The 20,020-nt window shown below is 41.6% G+C and overlaps 1 protein-coding gene across 1 annotated transcript in view; it reads left to right on the top strand.

Moving 5' to 3' along the window:
- Positions 1-234: 234 nt before the first annotated feature.
- The window catches only part of ddah1 (dimethylarginine dimethylaminohydrolase 1), a 73,856-nt gene continuing 54,070 nt past the window's right edge, over positions 235-20,020 (top strand). Inside the window, exon 1 of the mRNA XM_071486418.1 lies at positions 235-1,095. Coding sequence (XP_071342519.1) covers positions 802-1,095 — 294 coding nt within the window. The 5' untranslated portion in view covers positions 235-801. The remainder of the gene's footprint in view (positions 1,096-20,020) is intronic.

The raw sequence follows: 20,020 nt of genomic DNA, 5'->3' as shown, positions 1-20,020 counted from the left end.
AGCCATTTTTTAGTAGAAATAATAATATAAATAATATTTTTTTGATTAATATAAAAAAGAGAGAGACAGAAAATGGTGGAAAATTATGATCAGAATTTCCTAACCCTCTTCAAATGTTTTCCTTCATCTCCCCAACAATAACAAAACATATCCATTACTATCACACAAGATAAAAAAGGAGCAAATCTTTAAACGGAGAAGCTAGATCTTGGTAGTTTTCTTGCATTTTTGCCTGAGAATTGACTTAAACCTTTAATCTAGTATCAAAACAGTTACCGAGTAAGTGAACTGCTCAACTAACTGTTTTCAGCTCTAACTGGTTCCTTTTTAAAAGTAACTATAGAAAAAAGAAGAAATAACATGGAATGCATAGGCTATCGATGTCTGGAGACTTTTTTAAGCATAAAAGAGTTGGACTTGCAGACTCTACTCTGCAGGTCCAGTGTGGAAGTGACGGAGCCCCAGGTTCAGAGTGGCTCTGCCTGTCACTCGTTGGGCTGGACGCTTCAGCCGAGGCTGCACGTGATTGTCGGTGCGCGTCACCGAGGCGCCGCCGCTCGCCTGGAGACTGGAGCAGGGTTGACTGACACTCGGCTATATGTAGCAGGCGACTGTAAATAAAGAATAAAAACCCTGCAAACTGACGGGGAACAAGCCAGGCAGCATCGGGTTAACTGATAGTAGTTCCTCTCATTCATTCGCAGAGTTGACTGTGAGGGTATTTTTTTTTTTTTGGTCCTTTTTTTTTTTTTTTTTTCTCTCCTCCAGATTTGAGGGTGCCAAGTAAAGGAAAAGCAAAACATGGCCGGTTTAATGGCAGGTTTTGGTCATTACACCCACGCCGTCGTGCGGGGAATCCCCGTGTCCCTGGCCAAAGACGCGCTCCGGAGCAGCCAGACGGAGGTGGACGTCTCCAAGGCGCGGAGGGAGCATGAGGCGTACGTCGAGGTCCTGAGGACGAGGCTCGGGCTGGAGGTGGTCGAGCTCCCCGCGGACGAGTCGCTCCCGGACTGCGTGTTCGTGGAGGACGCGGCCGTGGTGTGTGGTGACACGGCGCTCATCACCAGACCCGGGGCGGAGAGCAGGAGAGGAGAGGTAGGGAAGGGGAAGTGTCAACATGCGTTCCACACCATGACTCATTATGTCAGAGATTAAAAACAAAAAAGTTTGATGTGAAAAGAGGAAGTGGAGAAGAAGCAGCCCTCCACCCTTTCGCCTGCCTGTTGGCATGTAATTAACGGGCTGCAGGGATGCATGCAGCTGTGGAAGTGGCTTATCTAAGTGACAGTCAGTAGGTGAGAACCAGCAGTGCATTTGAAACAGTGTTCTTGTAAAAATCACTATTTCCTCTAAGTCTTTGAGTGAAATTGATCATTAACTCACTTGACGCTCACTCCAGCTGTTTTCTGCAAAAATGAAATCTTGTGTGAAAAACGTGTTAAACGTAAGTTTTAGGAGCATGTACCCTCCACGCCATCATGTCTGAAAGCTGCACACATCAACAGCTGTGCCATGTCCACGTCACATTTAACCATATTGTGCACCAGCCTCTGTAAAGGGTTAAGGTGATTATGCATGAGGAGACGCCCATTTCAATGCTTTTCTTTGATCCAATATGTGCCTGTGTGGTACCATGCATCTTCTCTGAGAGGCAGTAATTTAATAATGATTTATTTATTTATTCTGTACAGTCTATACAGTGTACTTTTTGTGGTAATTTATGGTGTTATTGAATTTGTGGGATGCTCCTAAAAGCACCTCAAGAGCTCTTACTTCATAACTCAAACAGTAATTGGCTGATTAAAGCGAAAAAGAAAATACGGACATGTAGTTTAGGAGCTGAGAGGCTGAAATGAATGAATCCAGATATTTTTTAAAAACAAAACAACAGTATGAATGCATTCAGTTGCCTAGTGAGGGTACCTGCACTGTAGGCTAGCTGTGAGTGTGTGTGTGTGTGTGTGTGTGTGTGTGTGTGTGTGTGTGCGTGTGCGCGCACGCATGTGTGAGAGAGCTTGCATGTGTGAATGACAATGAGGGAAACGGCAGGGCAGCTTCTGTGAAAGCCCCTGTCATTTCACATCAGAGTCACTTTGCTTGGCTCACTGGTGCTAATGGTCCCCAGCCTGACTGGCGGCCGGGATATTGATTGAAAAGCTTTGGTGCTGCTACCTACAGCCACCACATTTCATTTACGCTGGAAGTGGTGCATGTTACATTTGCATGCACATGTGCACACCATCAGCATCAGCCCTCTCCCAGAGCCCTTTCTCACATCTAAATTGTGAAATTGTTCATATTTCATACAGCGATAGCCACAGTTTGGCTTCTCTCCCGCAGTCTGCTCATGGGAGATGTCAGCTGTGATGAATGAAAAAATGCCAAACAATGAAGTACAAACAAGTGTTTGCAGGAATCACAGATTGATTCCACTGAATGCATGAGTATTTATTGTTTCAGGCAGAATTAGCTGTGATTCAGCTGAATTGGACACTTTTGTTCAGAATGAGATAAAGTTATCTGTGAAAATGACATATAATTATCACTGCGTGAGATGAAGCGCTGCGGCCTGCTGGATGCACTGTGAACAATCAACAAAATAATGTTTCACACTGAAGTGAGAATTAAGGCTTTTGTTCGATAGTTGAGGATATGTTGTGGTTTAAAGGCGAGACACAAGGGACGGTAATTTTCCTGGTAATCATGTTCATCAATGCCATGATCCGTGTTTCTTGACTGTCTGCCTTTTCATAATATGGTCGAATTATTGTGTAAAAGGAATTATGGCTGTAACCACACTCAGCCTGCAGTATAATAAATCTTAAACACATGAAAAACATCTAGTTCTCTTGACAAACGTCCATTTGCACTATAATTTAGAGCGCAACCTCAGTATTGGTGGAGCATCCTTTTGCCTTGGTAACCCCTGATAAGAGACTTCAGTGAGTGCTGAAAAGCTTCTGACACCTCTCCCCTTGAATCTTTGCCCTTTCTTTTCCAAATGCAAATGCTTCCAGCTCACTGAGGTTTGATGGCCTCCATGCTGAAACTGCTTTCTTTTAGTCCAACCGAAGACTTTCTTCAGGATTTAGATCTGAAGACTCAGAAGGCCACTCCAGGACATTCCACGACTCAGTTCCTTAACCAAGTTTTGGTTGACTTGGGAGTGTGCTTGGGATCGTTGTTTTGCTGGAGAGTCCAGTTAGCACAAAGGTTCAAGTTCACCAGAGAAGGCATTTGGTTCCTCCTCAGAATGGCTTGGAACTTCAGCGAATCCATGATGGCAATCACACTTTCAGGATTGCCAGTTCCTGCAGCAGAGGAACACTGGCAAGAAAGGTGAGGTTTATGACCAAACAGCTGTGCATATGGCTAAACACTTCCCATTTTGTTTAATCTCTCTATAGAACCGTGTCCCAGAGCTCTGCAGGCCTATCCAAATTCCTTCTGCCATATTCCAGTTGACCCTTTTTGTCCCTCTTGGTCAGGAGTGGCTTGCATCATGAAGTCCGGCCTTTAAGTCCTTGTTTGTTTAGTGAACTTCTCATGGTTGGCAATAACGCATTTGTCCCAGCCTCCATTAGGTCATCCTTTAAGTCTTTTGCAGTAACCCGGGGGTTTTTATTCATCGTCCTGATGAGAAAGCTAAGGCCTCTTGATGAAATTTTGGGCTTTCTCCCATGGCCAGCCAGGTCTGCTGCTGTGACGTAAGTTTTGAACTTCCGTTGAACGCTCCCAATGGTGTATCTAGGAATGTTCAAACTCCTGTCTTATACCCATCGCCAAAACTCATGGCCTTGGTGCAATGAAATTATCTCCGCTCTCAGCTTTTGTGACAACTCCATGGTTGCGACACACCTTGAACACATAACTGGGCGGTGTTCGTATTAACACATCACAGCTGAAGCAAATTAAGGGTCATTATTGAGTTTCCAGGGGGTTGATCATCACTGTGGGTCATAGGTCATCAGCTGCATTATGTAGGGGGTGAATAATTGTGACATGACAGTATTAACAAAATATCCTGCTACTCTGAAATACTGCATCGTTCATTTTTTCATCATTTGTTCATTAGCTGTATAAATTAACTGATGAAGACTAAATTTAAAGCAAAATCTGCCTCAGCAGAAAAGTTTAGAGTCATAAATCCTTACTTTCCTTGGGGGAGTTGAATATTTCAGATTGCAACTGTATTACACTGCATGTCAAAAATAATTATAATCCTTCTAATCTTCTAATGTTATTGTAAGTTTAAAAATAGTGCATACACAGAGTGTGTGTGAGCAGTGCCCTGTTATTCACCTCTGAACAGATGGTGCTGTAATTATTAGGTGCATCTTTTTTGACCTGAGACATTACGCAAAATGGAAAACAGCAGTTATTAGTCTTTGTATAAGCCCTCTGTAGAATAAATCATTTTGCTCAAGGAGCTGGAAGTGAACTGCAATTGTGTGATCAATCACTTCCTGTCATCTCCACGAATGGCTTTCCTGTCTGCTTTTACTTGGACAGATACAATTATATTGTCATGTCTGAAGGGCTCTTAAGGTTCAGACATGCCTGTGTTGAAATGATTAACACTTTACATTCACTGTTGATTGAATAGCGAGAGCTGATTTTCATCAGTCGTACGTCTGAAATTTTGCATATGGGCACGGCTGCACCACAGCACTGCATCCTAATGCTGCGATACCAGTTCAGTATCAGACTGAGTCAAGAGAATCAAGGCTTATTCTCAAGAGTCAACAAACATACTGGGTGTCTTCAATCAGATGAGTCTGTTTTCTAAACTAAAAGATTAATGAGTGAATATCAGGAAATGGCTTTTCTGTCTACTGCATGGTTGGCAGTGACCTTGTCTATTCTCTCCACCCTGATTCTCATATTTAAGTCCTCTGAGACTTCCATTTGTTGCTGCCAATTTATTGCCAAGCTGTATGAAGCAAGCTTCTGTCTGTTTCAGCTGCAGACAGAAGGAAGAACCTGTCACTGCTTGTCATTAACAAGGCCAGTTATCTAACTTTTGTAAGTCAATTTGGAGTTACACAGATAGTAATATGCTGTTAGGGCGAGGGAGTGATTGTTTTTAATCTTAAATGTGTAAAGAATCATAAATTCCGGTCAGGTTTTAATTGTTTGCCAGTACATGTTGGACTTTGTTCAGGGTCTTTGGAGTGTCGTGCTTATAATCTTTAACTCAGATACTGTGGAAGGCAGTTGTGCAAGGCAGCAAGAGAACTGGTGTGGGAAGTCAAAGGTGTACTTATCTGAGTTTGGAGGAATCACTTGTTATAGGATAAGATCAAACTTTATTGTCCATTAGATTTGTATTGAATAGAAATTAGTCCTAAAAAATCTGGAAACACAGTAGAAAGAGAGATAAAAAATATGTAAATGCATAAATTAGTGTTCATCACTTTAGTCTGTTTTAAATGCTGTGGGATTTTGTTCTTTGGACTATTGGCCTCTTCCTTCAGATCTGCTTCTAGTTCCCCTCTGTTCCTGTGATTTCTTGTAAAGTCACACTGCAGGGAAAATGTACAAGTTGGTTCACACAATTTGATCTTTTTCTTTTGTACCTTTTTAAGGTTGAGGCCATCATTTCTGTATCTGATTTTAGGCATTGTAAAGGTTTCTATTGCTCAACTCCATCAGACATTATGGGATGCAATAAGTCATTAAACTTTCTTCATGGTTACAGGAATCTTATCCATTAGCTTGTGTCTTAAAAGCTTTATTATTAGAGGAAATGCTTTTCTAAATGGACTGCCTTACTGTGTACTGCAGACTGGAGCATTGTCTATAAACATTCCAACAAAGCGCCAGAGGTAATTATTCCATAGAGCTAAACATTAGTCAGATAAACTGAAACTATTCACCAGGCTAGATGCAGAGATTGTCAAGTGACCTTTACTTTCTTACTTGTTTTGAACCCATTTATTCAAAATCGTTAGGGCTGCAACTAATTATTTTCATCACCCATTAAACTGCCAGTGAAAAAAATGCCATTCGTAACCTTTAAGATATTCAGTTATTCATATTATTTGTTCCATACTGTCACATATGAAGGAGAAAAACAACAACCACATCCAAAAAGTGGCAACCAGAGAATCTTTGGCATTCTAGTTCATCAGTGATTAATGAATCATCAAAATAGTTGAAGATTTTTTGTTAATTGACAGGAATTGAATTGATTCATTAATTAATCGTTATTTTATGCCTTGCTAACTTTAAGATGAGATACCAAATTGTTTTTTGGTTTCTTTTTCAAGCTTTTTCAACGTTGAGAAAATTAAAGAGGAGTGAATCCGGCAGCTTGTTAATGTTCTAATTAAAAATGTCCTTAAGTATTTCTGCTATGGCAGAAAGGAGGGAAGTGGGTGTGCTGCACATCTGTTGTGGATGAGTTCATAGTCGATTTTATTGTTACACTTGTTGTAGGCTGCTTTACAGAGTGTCGTCACTGAGCTCTCTAGATGCTCTAATGCAGGTTTTGAACTGCTGGCACTCCTTGTGCCAATCAAAACTCACATGTTTTTGCTTGCTTACATACTTTATTGATCGTTTTTCAGCACCAGCTGAGGTGAAGGAGTTCAGGTGTCTTCACAGCCTTATATTTGGGAGGGTAAAAGGGTATTGCAAAACTCACATATTGCTTTATAAGGTATAGGAAGGGTAAAAGAGTAAAACTCACATATTGGGGGAGTTTAAAGCACAGATGTACTGCATACTGATGGGGCTGTTTTCACAAAGACTGAGTAATAGTCAGACTTCAGATAGACATCTAAAATCACCTTTTTTACTAAGCTTTTGACTGAAAGAATTCTGGGTAAATGAAAACTATAAAATATGACTTACCAATATGACTTACCAAGGAACTGCATCAAATTGTTCAGCTCTGTTCACGCCACCAAAAATGTTTGGCTTATGGAAGAATTCAACAATGGCAAGGACGTTCTACCTGGACATTTCAGTGAAGAGTGTAATACTACTAAACACTGGGAGCATAAAATCTCAGCTTGGTACAGATCCCTTGAAGAGTTAAGAGACAGTACAGGAATTAGTCTTTCCTGACACCGACACAAATCTTTGTTGTATTTTTGAAAGTCAATATATACTAAATGGTGGACTACAATTCTGCTTGAAGTTTTTCTTAGAGTGGGCAGAACCACAAACCAACATCCTCATCTTATGATTCATTCTTCATTCTCACTGTGATTACAAACTTGGAGTAGTGACCAACAAGAGTTTTCCCTTCACAGGTGTCTGGGTTTCCTCTCTGTGGTAGAGTGAAGAGCTGAACTATCACAGTCAATCTGCTCTTCCACATTCAGGCAGTTAAAGGGTCAGTTCACCTAACCCTAACTCTTGTCTCTGGCAATACAGATATCAAAGTTAAAAAGACAGAGCATACATAGCATTCATAAATGGAGTTTTGTGATTTCGGAGAGGTCTGTATTTGTGCCCGCAGGAGCTAAAGCCACCAAAAATGCTTTTTGTGCTTGCTTTTGGTCACACCAGGCAAATGCACGAGCCTGATTTCAAGCCAAAACTATTCCCAAAAATTGCACTGCGCTGCCCAATCTTCATAAACACAACCTTGGCAGTGCCACTTCTCCCACCTCAGTACAAGCCAGTTGTCTGGATCATTAAAATTGCCAAACATCACAAAATTGAATTTGTAAGTAAGACAAATTGCATTGCAACTGCAGCCACCTTTGCATGTTAATGGGGCCCAGCAACAAAACTTCTGGAGGGAGTTTTTTCAAGTGAATCACAAAGTTGTGATAGTTTTGCTTCAGCAGATACGAGGTTTTACTTCAATGCGGTTTTATCGTTGCAGGGGATTGCTGGTTATTGCTTTAGGATCAGGGCAGGTACCTGTTACTGTGCCAATTCCATCTCACTTCATCTCTTCAATAAATATTATTTGCAGTCACAGTCTGTTGCAGATCAGTGATCATTTCACTGCATATACAACTGATAAGCTTCTTCATATGCAGTAATTTCGGCCGTCTTCCAGTAACTGCATCTGGGTGACTTTTGCTCTCTCTCTTCAGTTTGAGCTGGAAGTCTCTCAGTCCAACAGTCAAGTCAGTCTTATTTGCCTAAAAAGAAACGCATTTTCTGATTCTCCACTTTTTTGATTTTTACTTCTCCATCACTGTTGTTACTGAAGCAAAAGGTGAACTGAGCAGTGAAGTGTGATTTTAGCTTCATCGACTCAGTGAACTTCAATCTGAATCCGCCTTGAGGGGATTATTAAGCTTGCCACCTCTTCCTGTTACTGCTGAGACACTGTGATGACTTAGAGTGAGCTGTTAACTGTTTTAGAAGTGCCAGTCAATACTTACTGTACCTTATAATGGCATACTGCTGTAAGGAGTTACTGTAAGTTAAGCTCGCTGAGCCTGGAAAATAATGGTCATTAAAAAGTGCTAAAATCTGTCAAAACAAGTGTAAAGGGCTTAGGTGTCAATTTAAGTCTGGAGACAGGATGGAAAATTCTGCTCCACAGACACAATATTTAGGTCATGTTTTTATAGACGTAATATTTAGGTTCAGTCCTTGCAGTTTATGTATCCGTGCTGGCCCCTTTCCGGTCATGCCTCACGTAGCTGCCCCCAAACGAACACCAGACAGCACTGAAGCCTTGTTTTGACTAGACGGCCTGCAGATGGAGATTCCTCGCTCCCCGCTCTTATATGACTTCCCTAACGGAACCGACCTGGTTTCCTTCAGGGAGGCTTGACATCCGCGTGTGAACGGGGGAGGCGGGTGAGACACCTGGAACCCGCCAGTAGTATGTGGGTTGGGGTCAACGTGCCTTCCCCAACTGTCTGTCACATTCCTACCACATTTAACCCGCCCTTCCCCTCACTGTTTGTCTGTCTGAGTCCTCGTCTCGTCATCCAGCTGCCTCTCCCATCCTCTGTCTCTTTTTCGTTTTCTCACAGAGGATAGTGTCAAAGTATAAGGTTTTCAAAGGTCTTACTCAGATTAAGCAGGTTACAATTACATTTCCCAGCCTGAAAATTGGGATCATTGTAGCCATGAATCAACCACTCAATGATGTAAATGATCTGCCAGTACGAATGCTTTATATATATATATATTTTGTCCTCATCTAATTGTTGAATTGAATTACCCTTGACACTTTGGCAGCATTGTTCGCCTGACATACTTGGCAATAAGGCATCCTGACTTGAATTGAATTGAATTGAACTGAAACCGATTTGTAAAAACCCCTCTTTGACTGAGCAATGTAGGTTAGCCTTCTTTCAATACAGGAAAAATGAATCATATTTCCAGTAATACGATAATAGTGATAGTAAATTACTGTGCTGCCAAGATATCTTTTGCTCGCATTGAAAACCCATTGAGAGCCACCAGTGGGATGAAACTGAGGACTTTGCAGTCCACCATAAACACTTTTGCAGTAAGCCGGACATCTCAACCTAGCTTCTCATGCTTTGAGGAGGAGCTTGTGTTATTATAACTTTTACTAAACGAGACTAAAATACAGAGTTTAAAGTGGAATAGTTGTGGGATGGAAGTGTAAACTCTGGATCTTTCTGGTAAGGTCAGGAGCTGGTTGCACTGGCTGTCCTCACATTTGAGCTTAGCCTTGTTATAACACAAATTACGAAAAAGCGAGGTCAACCCACTCTAACATTTTCCACTCATTCTAAACTGCATTAATGTTGCAAACTCTAAAACGCATATCCCCCTATCTATGCATATATATGTAAATACAACATTAACATAACGTCAACATCATTCCTATATTTGCAACAGTTAGCAGTTTAGCTAACACTATATCGCTTGCGACCATAAAACATCTGTTCACATACTTTACATAGTGAGGTGATGGTGCTACAGATGTTTCCTAGCAATCTATTTATTTCCAAAGTCTTTATTAGTGTTGTTATTGATTTATTAAATAACTGACTGGGCTTAACAATAGCTGGTGTAATCCCTTCCAGGTCAGTTGTTTTTATGCCTCCACACCGGCGACAGTCGGGCCTTGGCCATTATCTTTTCAGGTTGTCTGTACGTCTGTACGTCCATCCTTCTGTCCATCCCATTCTCATGAAAGTGATATCTCAGGAACACCTTGAGGAAATATTTTCAAATTTTGCACAAATGCTTACACAGGTCAAGTCAAGTTCACAAAGGTCAAGTCCGCTGGTGACCTCAATTCCATCACCTTCCGGTAAGAACAATATATCAGGATCGCGTGGAAGTAATTTCATTACATATGGCAGAAACGTCCACTTGGTATCCAGAATGACTTGATTAAAATTTGGTCTGTTAGAGGTTAAGTCAATTTTATGTATATATTTATATTATCTCAAGGTCACTATAACCTTATAAGATACACAGTCTTTACTACTTATGTTATGAGTCTGGACAAACTTGACTGTAATTCCAGTTTCTTGTTTAAGCCTCATCACCACAGTGTGTTCTGTATTGGTCGGCCAACACGTGCCCCGACTTTGCCTCTTATGTGGGTTGTGTGAAGACAGTTCTGAATGAATAGACCAGTCAGCCTCCTCCCCACCCTTGTGTCACCTTGGATCCCGGCCCCCTTTTGGCCCCAGGTTCACCCGCCACAACCCCTCCAAGCCAGCACAGTACAGCAGCCCGCGAGACAGCTGCAGGAGACTCGCGAACAGGAACTCCTCTCAGCCTCGCAGAATGACCGGGTCACACTCAGCCGTCACCGTGGGTGTGTGAATGTCTGGTTTGGTATGTGAGACTGAGTGGTGGAAGACAGGAAGTGGGCCAGGCATGGTGGTGTTGAGAAAAGTCGTGCTGAGGTCAGAGAGGGCGCAGCATAATCTGAGAAAAAAACCCAGACTTTTTCACTTGAAGGTTTTGGGGTTCAAAGTCCCTTTTATTTCATAAAAATGTCAGCTTTTATCTGCCGTCTGAATCAAAACCATCATAGGATGAATACAGAGTAAAGTAACCTGAGAGGAGATACCATCGATTTTGTGAAGATTTGACTGCCAGAGAAGATTTACTATGAAACGGTGATGATTTTTGCTCTTTCAGAATAAAGAGAAAGATATTTTATATCAAGATGAAAAAAAAACTGTTTATAAATCATAAGATTGACATTCACCTAAGAATTTTTTTAAGGGTTGTTTGCATTTTTCTGCCTTTGCATGGTGGAGCAGGTTGCTTGGTAATGTTTAACCAGTGATTGGAAATGATTTATTTTAGTCTTGTACAAAAACTAGAGCTTTACCTCTTGAGCTTTGTTATTACATCAAGTCTGAAGGGCGGCCTCATTGACCTTTGATTCAAAGAGCGCTAATGAGTGTAAATGCACAAACCCACAACCCCTGTGAGAACCTATACTCCAAGACATAGCTAAAAAAACAATACTGAGGGTTTTGGATTTCTAAAGCATCTATTAAAACACTGGGAAGAGCTCTGAGATACCAAGTTGTTGTAAAGTGTTAGGTGGTGTGCTTTGGGGCGTGCTATCCATACTTATTTTGTTTAAACAGAACTGACAGATGTTGTTTGAAGACACACCTTTTATACTCAGAACTCAGTGGGTTGCAGTGGGATTATATTTATGTACTTAGTGATGGCCTAAAGTTAACAAAATAACTTCACTTCATGATGCCTCTGCCACATTTTGATGTACTCTTTTAACGCAACACAAATCAAGACAAGACTAATGGAGATAAATCTCTCTCTCTCTCTCTCTGTCTACTTTCTCCATCACTTTTGGATTTCTCACTCTCACCCCCTCCCTTTTGTTCCCTCTCTTAAAAAAAAACACACTCTCCCTGAGAGGTACAAACTGTCAACATCAGCTTTATTGATTGCTGGAGAGGCAAAAGAATCTCTCACATCTTGCAGCCTATCAGCCTATAAACCATCAGTCCTGCTTGTCAGTCCAGTTGACAGTTGTGGTTAAATGCCCAGTTTTCTCTGCTTTCTCTGCCAATGAACAACAACAACGGTCTTAACAGGCTTCATTTTATCTCGAGGCCCGTTGATTGGACTTGGCTGCCAGCTCTGGTGGTAGAAATGAGATACGCTTTTGTTCTGAGGAAGTTGTGCACTTGATGCCTTCACCAAATACATCCACTTGTCAATAATATGCTGTTGTACACTCAGTCACACTCAAGCCTCTGTTTGTGAGGTGCTTAAACCACTCTGTCAACTATTATATACCATTCATTTTAGGTTAATAAGAATTCACCTTTAACTAAACCCCCCCCCCGACTTTCTGCTTTTGTCTCTTTCACATCACTGTAATTTACACACTTCAGGGTATTTTGACTAATGAACAGACAAAAGAGGCAATTTTAGATTTCACTTTTGTGATGTGGGATATTGTAAGAGGAACATAACAGCGAAATGAACAGTAACTGAGTCTGATTGCATGCCTCAAACATGAGGCTGAGGTCCAGATGTGATTTGCTGTTTGAAGAAGATGACTAGTTGTGTTAATTAACAGATCTCGAATTAGCTCGGGAATGCAGTGGAAACGTTGAGTATGAAAAATGTTGAAAGGTGCCGTGCCTCCACTGTGTGCGACCACAGGTGTGAGCCCGTCGTAATGCTCCTCATATCCCGCTCGTAATTATCACCAGGAGGTTCGTGTGATTGTGTTTTTCCCCAGTTGGCAGTTTAAATTGACAGAACATCAAAGGAACCCACCCTCAGACTACTTACTGTAAGTGGTCGACTTTCCAATGAGCTCCGCTCGCTGAAATAATCAAATTCTGCACACGATCAGGCAGCGAGTTTGCAGACATGTAGCGTAGGCAGGGCTCAGTGGAGTGTTGAAAGAACATGGTTGAAGCTGTTTTGGTTTTGGCACCGAGTTTCTGTGTGGAAAAGAGCAGTGTTGCATCAAGAGTGAGGTAAGCGATGAAATATTGAACACAACCAATTATATGATAATGGTAAGAACAAGGCGATTAAAGTACAAGATGAGAATGATCATATACGGCCGTCTAACTTGTCTGAAAAAAGTTGTCCATTGAATTTTCTCCTTGTGAAATTCCTTAAAGTGCTACTGTAACTTTCGGCCCCTCTGTGTCACTTCCACTCGGGTTGTTTCTGAGCTGAACTGTCTCACAGACGCTGAGCAAATTATAAACTCTTCACCCCTTTGCCTCACATTACTTGGAGGGGCTAGGTTTTGTATTTACATGTCAAGATTAAGCCAGCGTGAACTGGACCCCTGACGCACAATGACACACTACTATGATGCCAACATCCGTTTCAACACACATCCTAAAATAGACCGGCCTCTCACACGTTTTTCCTCATTCAGAGTATAACTGGTCTTTGTTTAATCCGTGGAAAACAAAAAGGAGACGCACACAGAGCTAACTGAATGCTGTGCTTATGAATGTGCACTGAATTCCACACACAGAAGAGCTTTCTCCTGGAGACGTACCTGCATTTCACCCCCCCTCGTCTCCATCTATTTTTTTTTTTTACTGATACAGACAGCAAGCAGACACCCAGTCATGACAATTTCATGTCTTGTTGTTGGATGGAGTCCTGGGAGGACAAGCTAAAGCAAGGCTCAGTCATATTTTCTACATTGCTGCAGCGATGTCTGTTGGAAATGCAGAGCCTCCAGAGCACTGCCCAGACAAAAGCACTGTTTTCACATCTGCTCCACTCTCAGAACACACAGCCAATATTGTTTCAAAATTATCTTTCTGACTGGAACATGAAGTGATTTGTCTCTGCAGCACACTCCAGTTTAGACTTCATTCCTGCCAGTTGCCTCCTTGTTTCTTCTCTGCAAAATGAACTTTTTCCTTTTTTGTTTTTTCTTTTGTTTTGTTTTTTTCTATCTACAACAAACCTGTGTTCGTGCTGCAGATTCATAGAGATTTAACTTGGAACTGAAAAGGAATGCATCCTCCTGTATTTGTTGACATGTTCACTAATCACAAAATGATGGTAACTCGTCATCAGTGTGAATACCTGGTCTTTGATGCACGCTTCACGTGTCTTCCCTTAATTTTTGGCCTGCCCTTCACAGCGTGGAGCGAATGTTCCTGTCTCTGTATGAACTCCTTCTGCTCTCTGGCTCATTGCAAAGGCCTACTCATCAGTCTTTGATGAAAGTCATATATCTCACAGACGCCGTTTTCGGTCCAGAACCACCCTGTCTGAGTTAGCATTTTTCTTTGCTCCATCATTCAGTCTGACTAATGCCCTTTGCAGAGTGATTTTTAATCATGCCCAAGTACAGGCTGCTCACAAATAGGATTTAAGAGTGAGTAAATATTGGCCAAAGTATGGAGAGAATCTCTGCTGCTGTGGTCCTGTTGTTGCCATGTGTTTTAATGACATGTTAATGTGTGTTTTCTATGCCACTGTGATTTGTATTCCTGCTGGAGAAATTACTGATGGACTCCTGAATCACTGAGCAATTTGAACTAAGTGGGATTAACAGAGGCCAAGCTAATGACCCAGTGATTTAGAGGATTCAGCAAGATACCGAAGCATTCATTATGCGCTGAATGCTCTCTGCACAGAAACACTCAAAGCTGGAGTGAGTTCAGTTCTTTTCATGAGTCCTCAGGAGGAAGAAAACATAAAATGGTATCATCATTCTGATACTGAACTATTTGAATGTTAAATTATATTACAGCTTTTCTGATAGCCTGTACAAAGCTTCTCTCAAATCGGATTAGCTTGTACTTTAGAAGGTGTATGATTACAAGGAAATAGTTCAATTTAAGAAAATTGAAGCATTCATTATTTTTTAGGGCTGTCAGCATTAATGCATTAATTGCGATGAGATTAAGGACCAAACATAGCCTGTTATTTTCTTTTAATCATGTTAATCGTGTGCTTAAGAGCCTTTATTTGATGCACCCTTACTTGTTGTCAAGCTGCCACAGACACAAGGGGGACGGTTTCGGTCTGCATAAAGGGGCGTGTCGGGGACCTAAAGTGTTTAAATCTATTGCCTGAATTGTAGTTGGTGAAGATCGAATGAGAAAATAATAAAAATAAGAAAATGACTTACCCAGAGCTTGTCTACGGATAAATAAATGATCAGACATCTTTGTAATAAGAGGTCAGACATGCTAACGTTAGCTTCTAGCTCAGACAGACCGATGGTTATATTTTGTCAAGCAAGAGAAAACTGTTCTGAAATGCAAAATAATAGAATTTTAATCATGTGATAAAACATGCGATTAATCGCGATTAACGATCGAAATTCAGCGATTAATCACAATGAAGGAAAAAAAATGTAATATTTGACAGCCCTATTATTTATATATTAACGATTGGTCAAGGAACAGTTATTAGCATTTAGCAGCTAAAGAGCCAGATATTTCCTTGACACGCTGGTGGAGGCCAAAAACTGAGCTAAAAGGGGAGCGACTACTGGACTTACATTCTTCAGGAGGCCAGAAGCACATTATCAAATTAACCCTAATGTTGCTCCGTGTCTGCCGGATGTGTCATAAGGCAACTGTTAACAAGTTAGTTACAACAACTTTGGATGGTGCTAATATGTTGAGGTTGTGTCAACAGTTTGTTCCACTGCCCCAAAGTGACACAACAACAACAACTAACAAATGGGGGAAAAAAGTCAGTTCTTATGGAAGAGAGTTCTCCACTGATTCAGCACTGCACTCCCATAACTTGTTGGAATCCTAAGGAACAGTGGAAAGAAAAAAGATCATAATCAATGAAGAAGGCCCAGTAATATAAAAATATAATCGATGCATTCTTCTTCCTTCTTATATCAGCTATTTTACCCATAATACAGCAGCCTGGAGCCACTAGCCTGGAGCAGAGATGAGGAACGATCTACAGACGGCTGGTGTGCTCACTTCATGCATTTTAATTTGTCAGACAATCTCTCAGCTCCTTCTGTAGCCAGAGAAGCCTGAATCCAACTTTTTCACACATGCAGTAGTGCTGACTGTTGTGTGTTAAATACTGAAGCAGACATTTCTGTTCTACATCCTCACTGTTTGTTGCAATGCATTAATTCATCATATGAATGCATGTATTTGCATACGTGTGTCTATTATCAGCTCTGCATGTCCTCGTTCACACATACATGCTTAATGTGTGTGTGTGTGTGTGTGTGTGTGTGTGTGTGTGCGCGCGCGCGTGCATGTCCATTCATCCTCATACGCAGGAGGTGAGACTCAGGTGTCTACTTTCCACATGAGGGAGAGTCAGGAGCCAGTATGTGTCGACTGGGTGCCACAATGTTGTCAGAGTGTGAGGAGGAGGCTGGAGGCCAAGGGGAGAGCGCTCGTCTTTTGCATCTCTTGCACCGGTGTGTAATTTGTGCACGCGTACAGTGGTGTGTCTCAGTTACATCTGTTGTGTGTGTGTTGCCTTTAAAGGGTCGGTGCAGCCAAGTTGCAAAAAGTGTTTCATCACTTACCACGAGGAAAGTTTTGGTTTTGAGATGTATCTCAGATTTTTGCCGCCACGCTAAGGGGTGAATGGACTTTTATTCGATGGGTTCAAAGCTTTGAAAAATAACACCAGCAGTTTTCATTGGAATCGGTGTCTACAGAGGAAAGAGACAGCAATTGCAGTAGTATATGTAGTGTGTGTGTATATATACACGGTTTGCGGCTATATGTGACACTTCCAGTGATTTGTGGTGATTTATATTCACGGCAGCATTGACATTCACACTCAGTGGTTTACGGTACAGTCGCTTTGAATGTGTCTGCCGATGTTGCCAACACCTCAGATGTTTCAGATGATCTGTTTATCCACCTGAAAAGAGAGAGAAGTGCTCAGACTTGAAGAAGCCATCGCAGCCAAAACAATCGAGTATCGGTCATTAACTGCATATTTTCAGATCTTTGATACGTCTGACTCTGGTGTGATCATCCTTGTATAAAGCAGCTTTGGACATGTTCACAAATAGGCTAATAGACGTTCCTGCATGCAGGATGTACTATGCCAAAGGTTAAAGAGCCAGAAGGAAAACAGTTAGTCCCTGCAGTTTCACAGCTGTGGGTGAAGGACATATTTACAAGTTTTTCCACAACACCGTGAACCTTTGATAATCAGAATCTTGTATAAATTGTACATTTTTATCCAGTGTTTTTTTTTTTTTTTTTTTTAATGCAGCAGTAAAATAACTGTGTGTGTGTGCATGTACATATTCACACGTGTATGATGGGTGAGGGTTCGTCTGTGCATGAGCGTGAGGATGTGTGAGAGGTCCGGAGGGGCAGGGCAGGTATCGGGGCTGGGCAGGGAGGTGTGTGTCTGCTCTCAGCTGTCACAGTGTGGTGTGATGTCCGCTGTCAGTCTGTTCTCACGCCAAGGATCATACTGAAAACACACACTTCTTCTCTCCCAACCGTCCTCCTCAGTCACGCAGAGTCAAGAGAGATGTGTGTCATGGCTGAAAAGATTCGTCATTTCATTCAATGGCTGGAAGAAAAATTACAAATAAGTTATTGAGCGAGTGATTTATGACACATTTACTAGTTCCACTCTCTCAAATGTGAGAATTTGCTGCTTTTCTCTGTTTTATATAACTGTGTTATATAAACATAGTACTATTATTGTGTTATATTACTATAATTAAGTATATTTTAAGGTTTTGACAGGTGGTCGGACAAAATGAGCTGAAGATGATGCATTGGGCTGCAGGGGATTGTGATGGTCACCTTTCATGTTTCATGTTTTTGACATTGTGTTGATTAAATGAGAAAAAATGAGAGATTAATTGAGCATTCAAAAAAACAGACATGTACATACAATTGCACATTGAAAAGGGAAAAACAGATTTATAATGCTAAACAAAGCGTTTGTTTTCTTTCTGGTCTTCACGGCTGTGGCCTTCTACCTGTAAAGCATCTCTGAGCGTAGGGATACGTCTTTTTTAATGTCAGCAGCTGAAGGACAAGGAATTTATTCCTTACTTCCATTATTTTTATTTAACAATATAGATTTATACTATTAGATTAGGCGCACTAGACTTTTGAACCATTACTTTCCCTAAGAGACAACTTACATTTGTCTGAATGAAATTTCCAATTAATGAGATCTGGCCTTTGGCTTCAGATTTTAGGGAAGTTGTGTAAGGACATTACCTGACAGAGGATTCTGACATATAGTACCTTCTGTTATCCAGACACTGACTGCATTGTCCTGTTGACATCAGCATACAGTATCTTATCAAACAGCAGTCAGGGTTGTTTACAAGAAAACGTTGCGGGTCGGTAATTCAGCCAGTGACCCTCTTCAACTTTCATTTTTTATGTTAATTTAATTCTGGAAAGCAAACTCTGTCATCTGTATCAATTTAGCCTCAGGTATCGATCCTTTTAGCTGCAGACGAACTTTCCTGTTCTCCCGTGACTCACAGATCCACCCGACCGTGTATCGCAGCTGACGATCTGCAGCACTGCCAGATTTAGGAGGTACAGCAGTGCTGGGTGGGTCCGATAGGATCAAAATCCTGAAAGTGCTGTATTTAACAAAGCATTGTGTGTTAACAACTCTTAGCTATGTTGCATGTAATTCTTTAGGCGTCATTCACAAATCCCTGAGGATACACAGAGAAAACGCTACATGTTACTGTACATAGCAGGTGGATGTTGTTTACAGCATGTGTGTATGTGGGTGGGGGTGGGGGGGTTACTCAAGAACAGGGCCATGAAAATTGTTACATTTGGGCCACAGCATGACCGGTGTCAGTTACATAAGACCCCTGTCCATGTTTATTTAGTTTTCCAGCAAATACTTTGGGAAAGAGGTGAATCTGGTACAGGGACTCCAGAGGATACACAGGCCTAAAAGGTGGAGCAGATGAAGTATTTTGTTGGCACTGCAGTTGGAAAAAAGACATCAACAGTGTTGGGAAACGCTCTTGGGACAGCATGGGGAGGTGCAACATGGATTTTTTTTTCATTCATGTAGGGAATGCTACGTTTTCAGTGTTTATAATGGTGTTTTTACTCTGCCTGTGGAAAGAATTTGTTGAATTTCACTCCCGTGTCATGCCGCTGTGGGGTAACGGCCCATTATTTGACTCTATATCGACTCTGTTGGTTTCTTTTTGAAGCTGTTGTGTGTTTATACACACTCCCTCTGCAGCACATGAACACCGACAACCTCCCACAGCACTTGGATCGTGTGATGATCGACATCGTAGCTCAGTGAATATGACAGTAGGCTCAGGGTTGGGGATTTTTATTGCAACCGACCCACTTCTCTTCAAAAATGCCTGCACTGTACTGTAAATACAGCGAAGTAAATCTTATGTTAAGAGTTGTGTGAGAGGAGCCATAGCCCTGAGCAAACCAGGGTGCTCCACCAAGCCACTGTGGGTCCATCTTTCTACACAAACCAATCTTAATGTCCCCTCATCAGTTCCCCTTTACTGGATGAAAATTATTTACGTTGCCAGGCATCAAATGTACTTGCTGCCAGCGAGCATGTTTTTTCTCTGATCACTTAGCAACAAAATGTAGTTACAGGAAGTAAAAACTGAATCACTGCAGGGTTCAGAAACGTTCCACTTCCCTCAACTCTGTTTTTTTTTTTGGTTTTTTTTCAAATACACGGCCGTGGCCCACGTCCACCCTTGGCAGCTCAGAGGGGTCGGCGTTTAGAGCGCGGGGGGAAATCGGTTCTGACAGAATGACAAGCTTCTCCGCTTCTTAGCGCTTACCATAAACTCATCTAATTGCTGTGGGGCTCCAAACCCACAATAAGAACTCATCCGCTGGGGCCCAGAGCAGTGGGAGGCTCCAGCAGACTTCCGGAAAATTGGAAAGTGTGGAACAGACACACACACACACACACACACACACACACACACACACACACACACACACACACACACACACACACACACACACACACACACACACACACACACACACACACACACACACAGTGAGCTTGTAGTTGCATCCATCACAAATTTAAAGTTCTTCTTCTTGCAGCTGCTCATGTACACAGATACACCCACGCTTGCTGTTGGCTAATTCTCTGCTTGTCTTCCCCG

This window comes from Trachinotus anak, unplaced genomic scaffold, assembly GCF_046630095.1.
Source record: "Trachinotus anak isolate AG129_WGS33_773 ecotype Australia unplaced genomic scaffold, CSIRO_AGI_Tana_v1 ptg000010l, whole genome shotgun sequence".
NCBI classification, from domain to species: Eukaryota; Metazoa; Chordata; class Actinopteri; order Carangiformes; family Carangidae; genus Trachinotus; species Trachinotus anak.
This window is presented reverse-complemented; position numbering and strand designations above follow the sequence as displayed.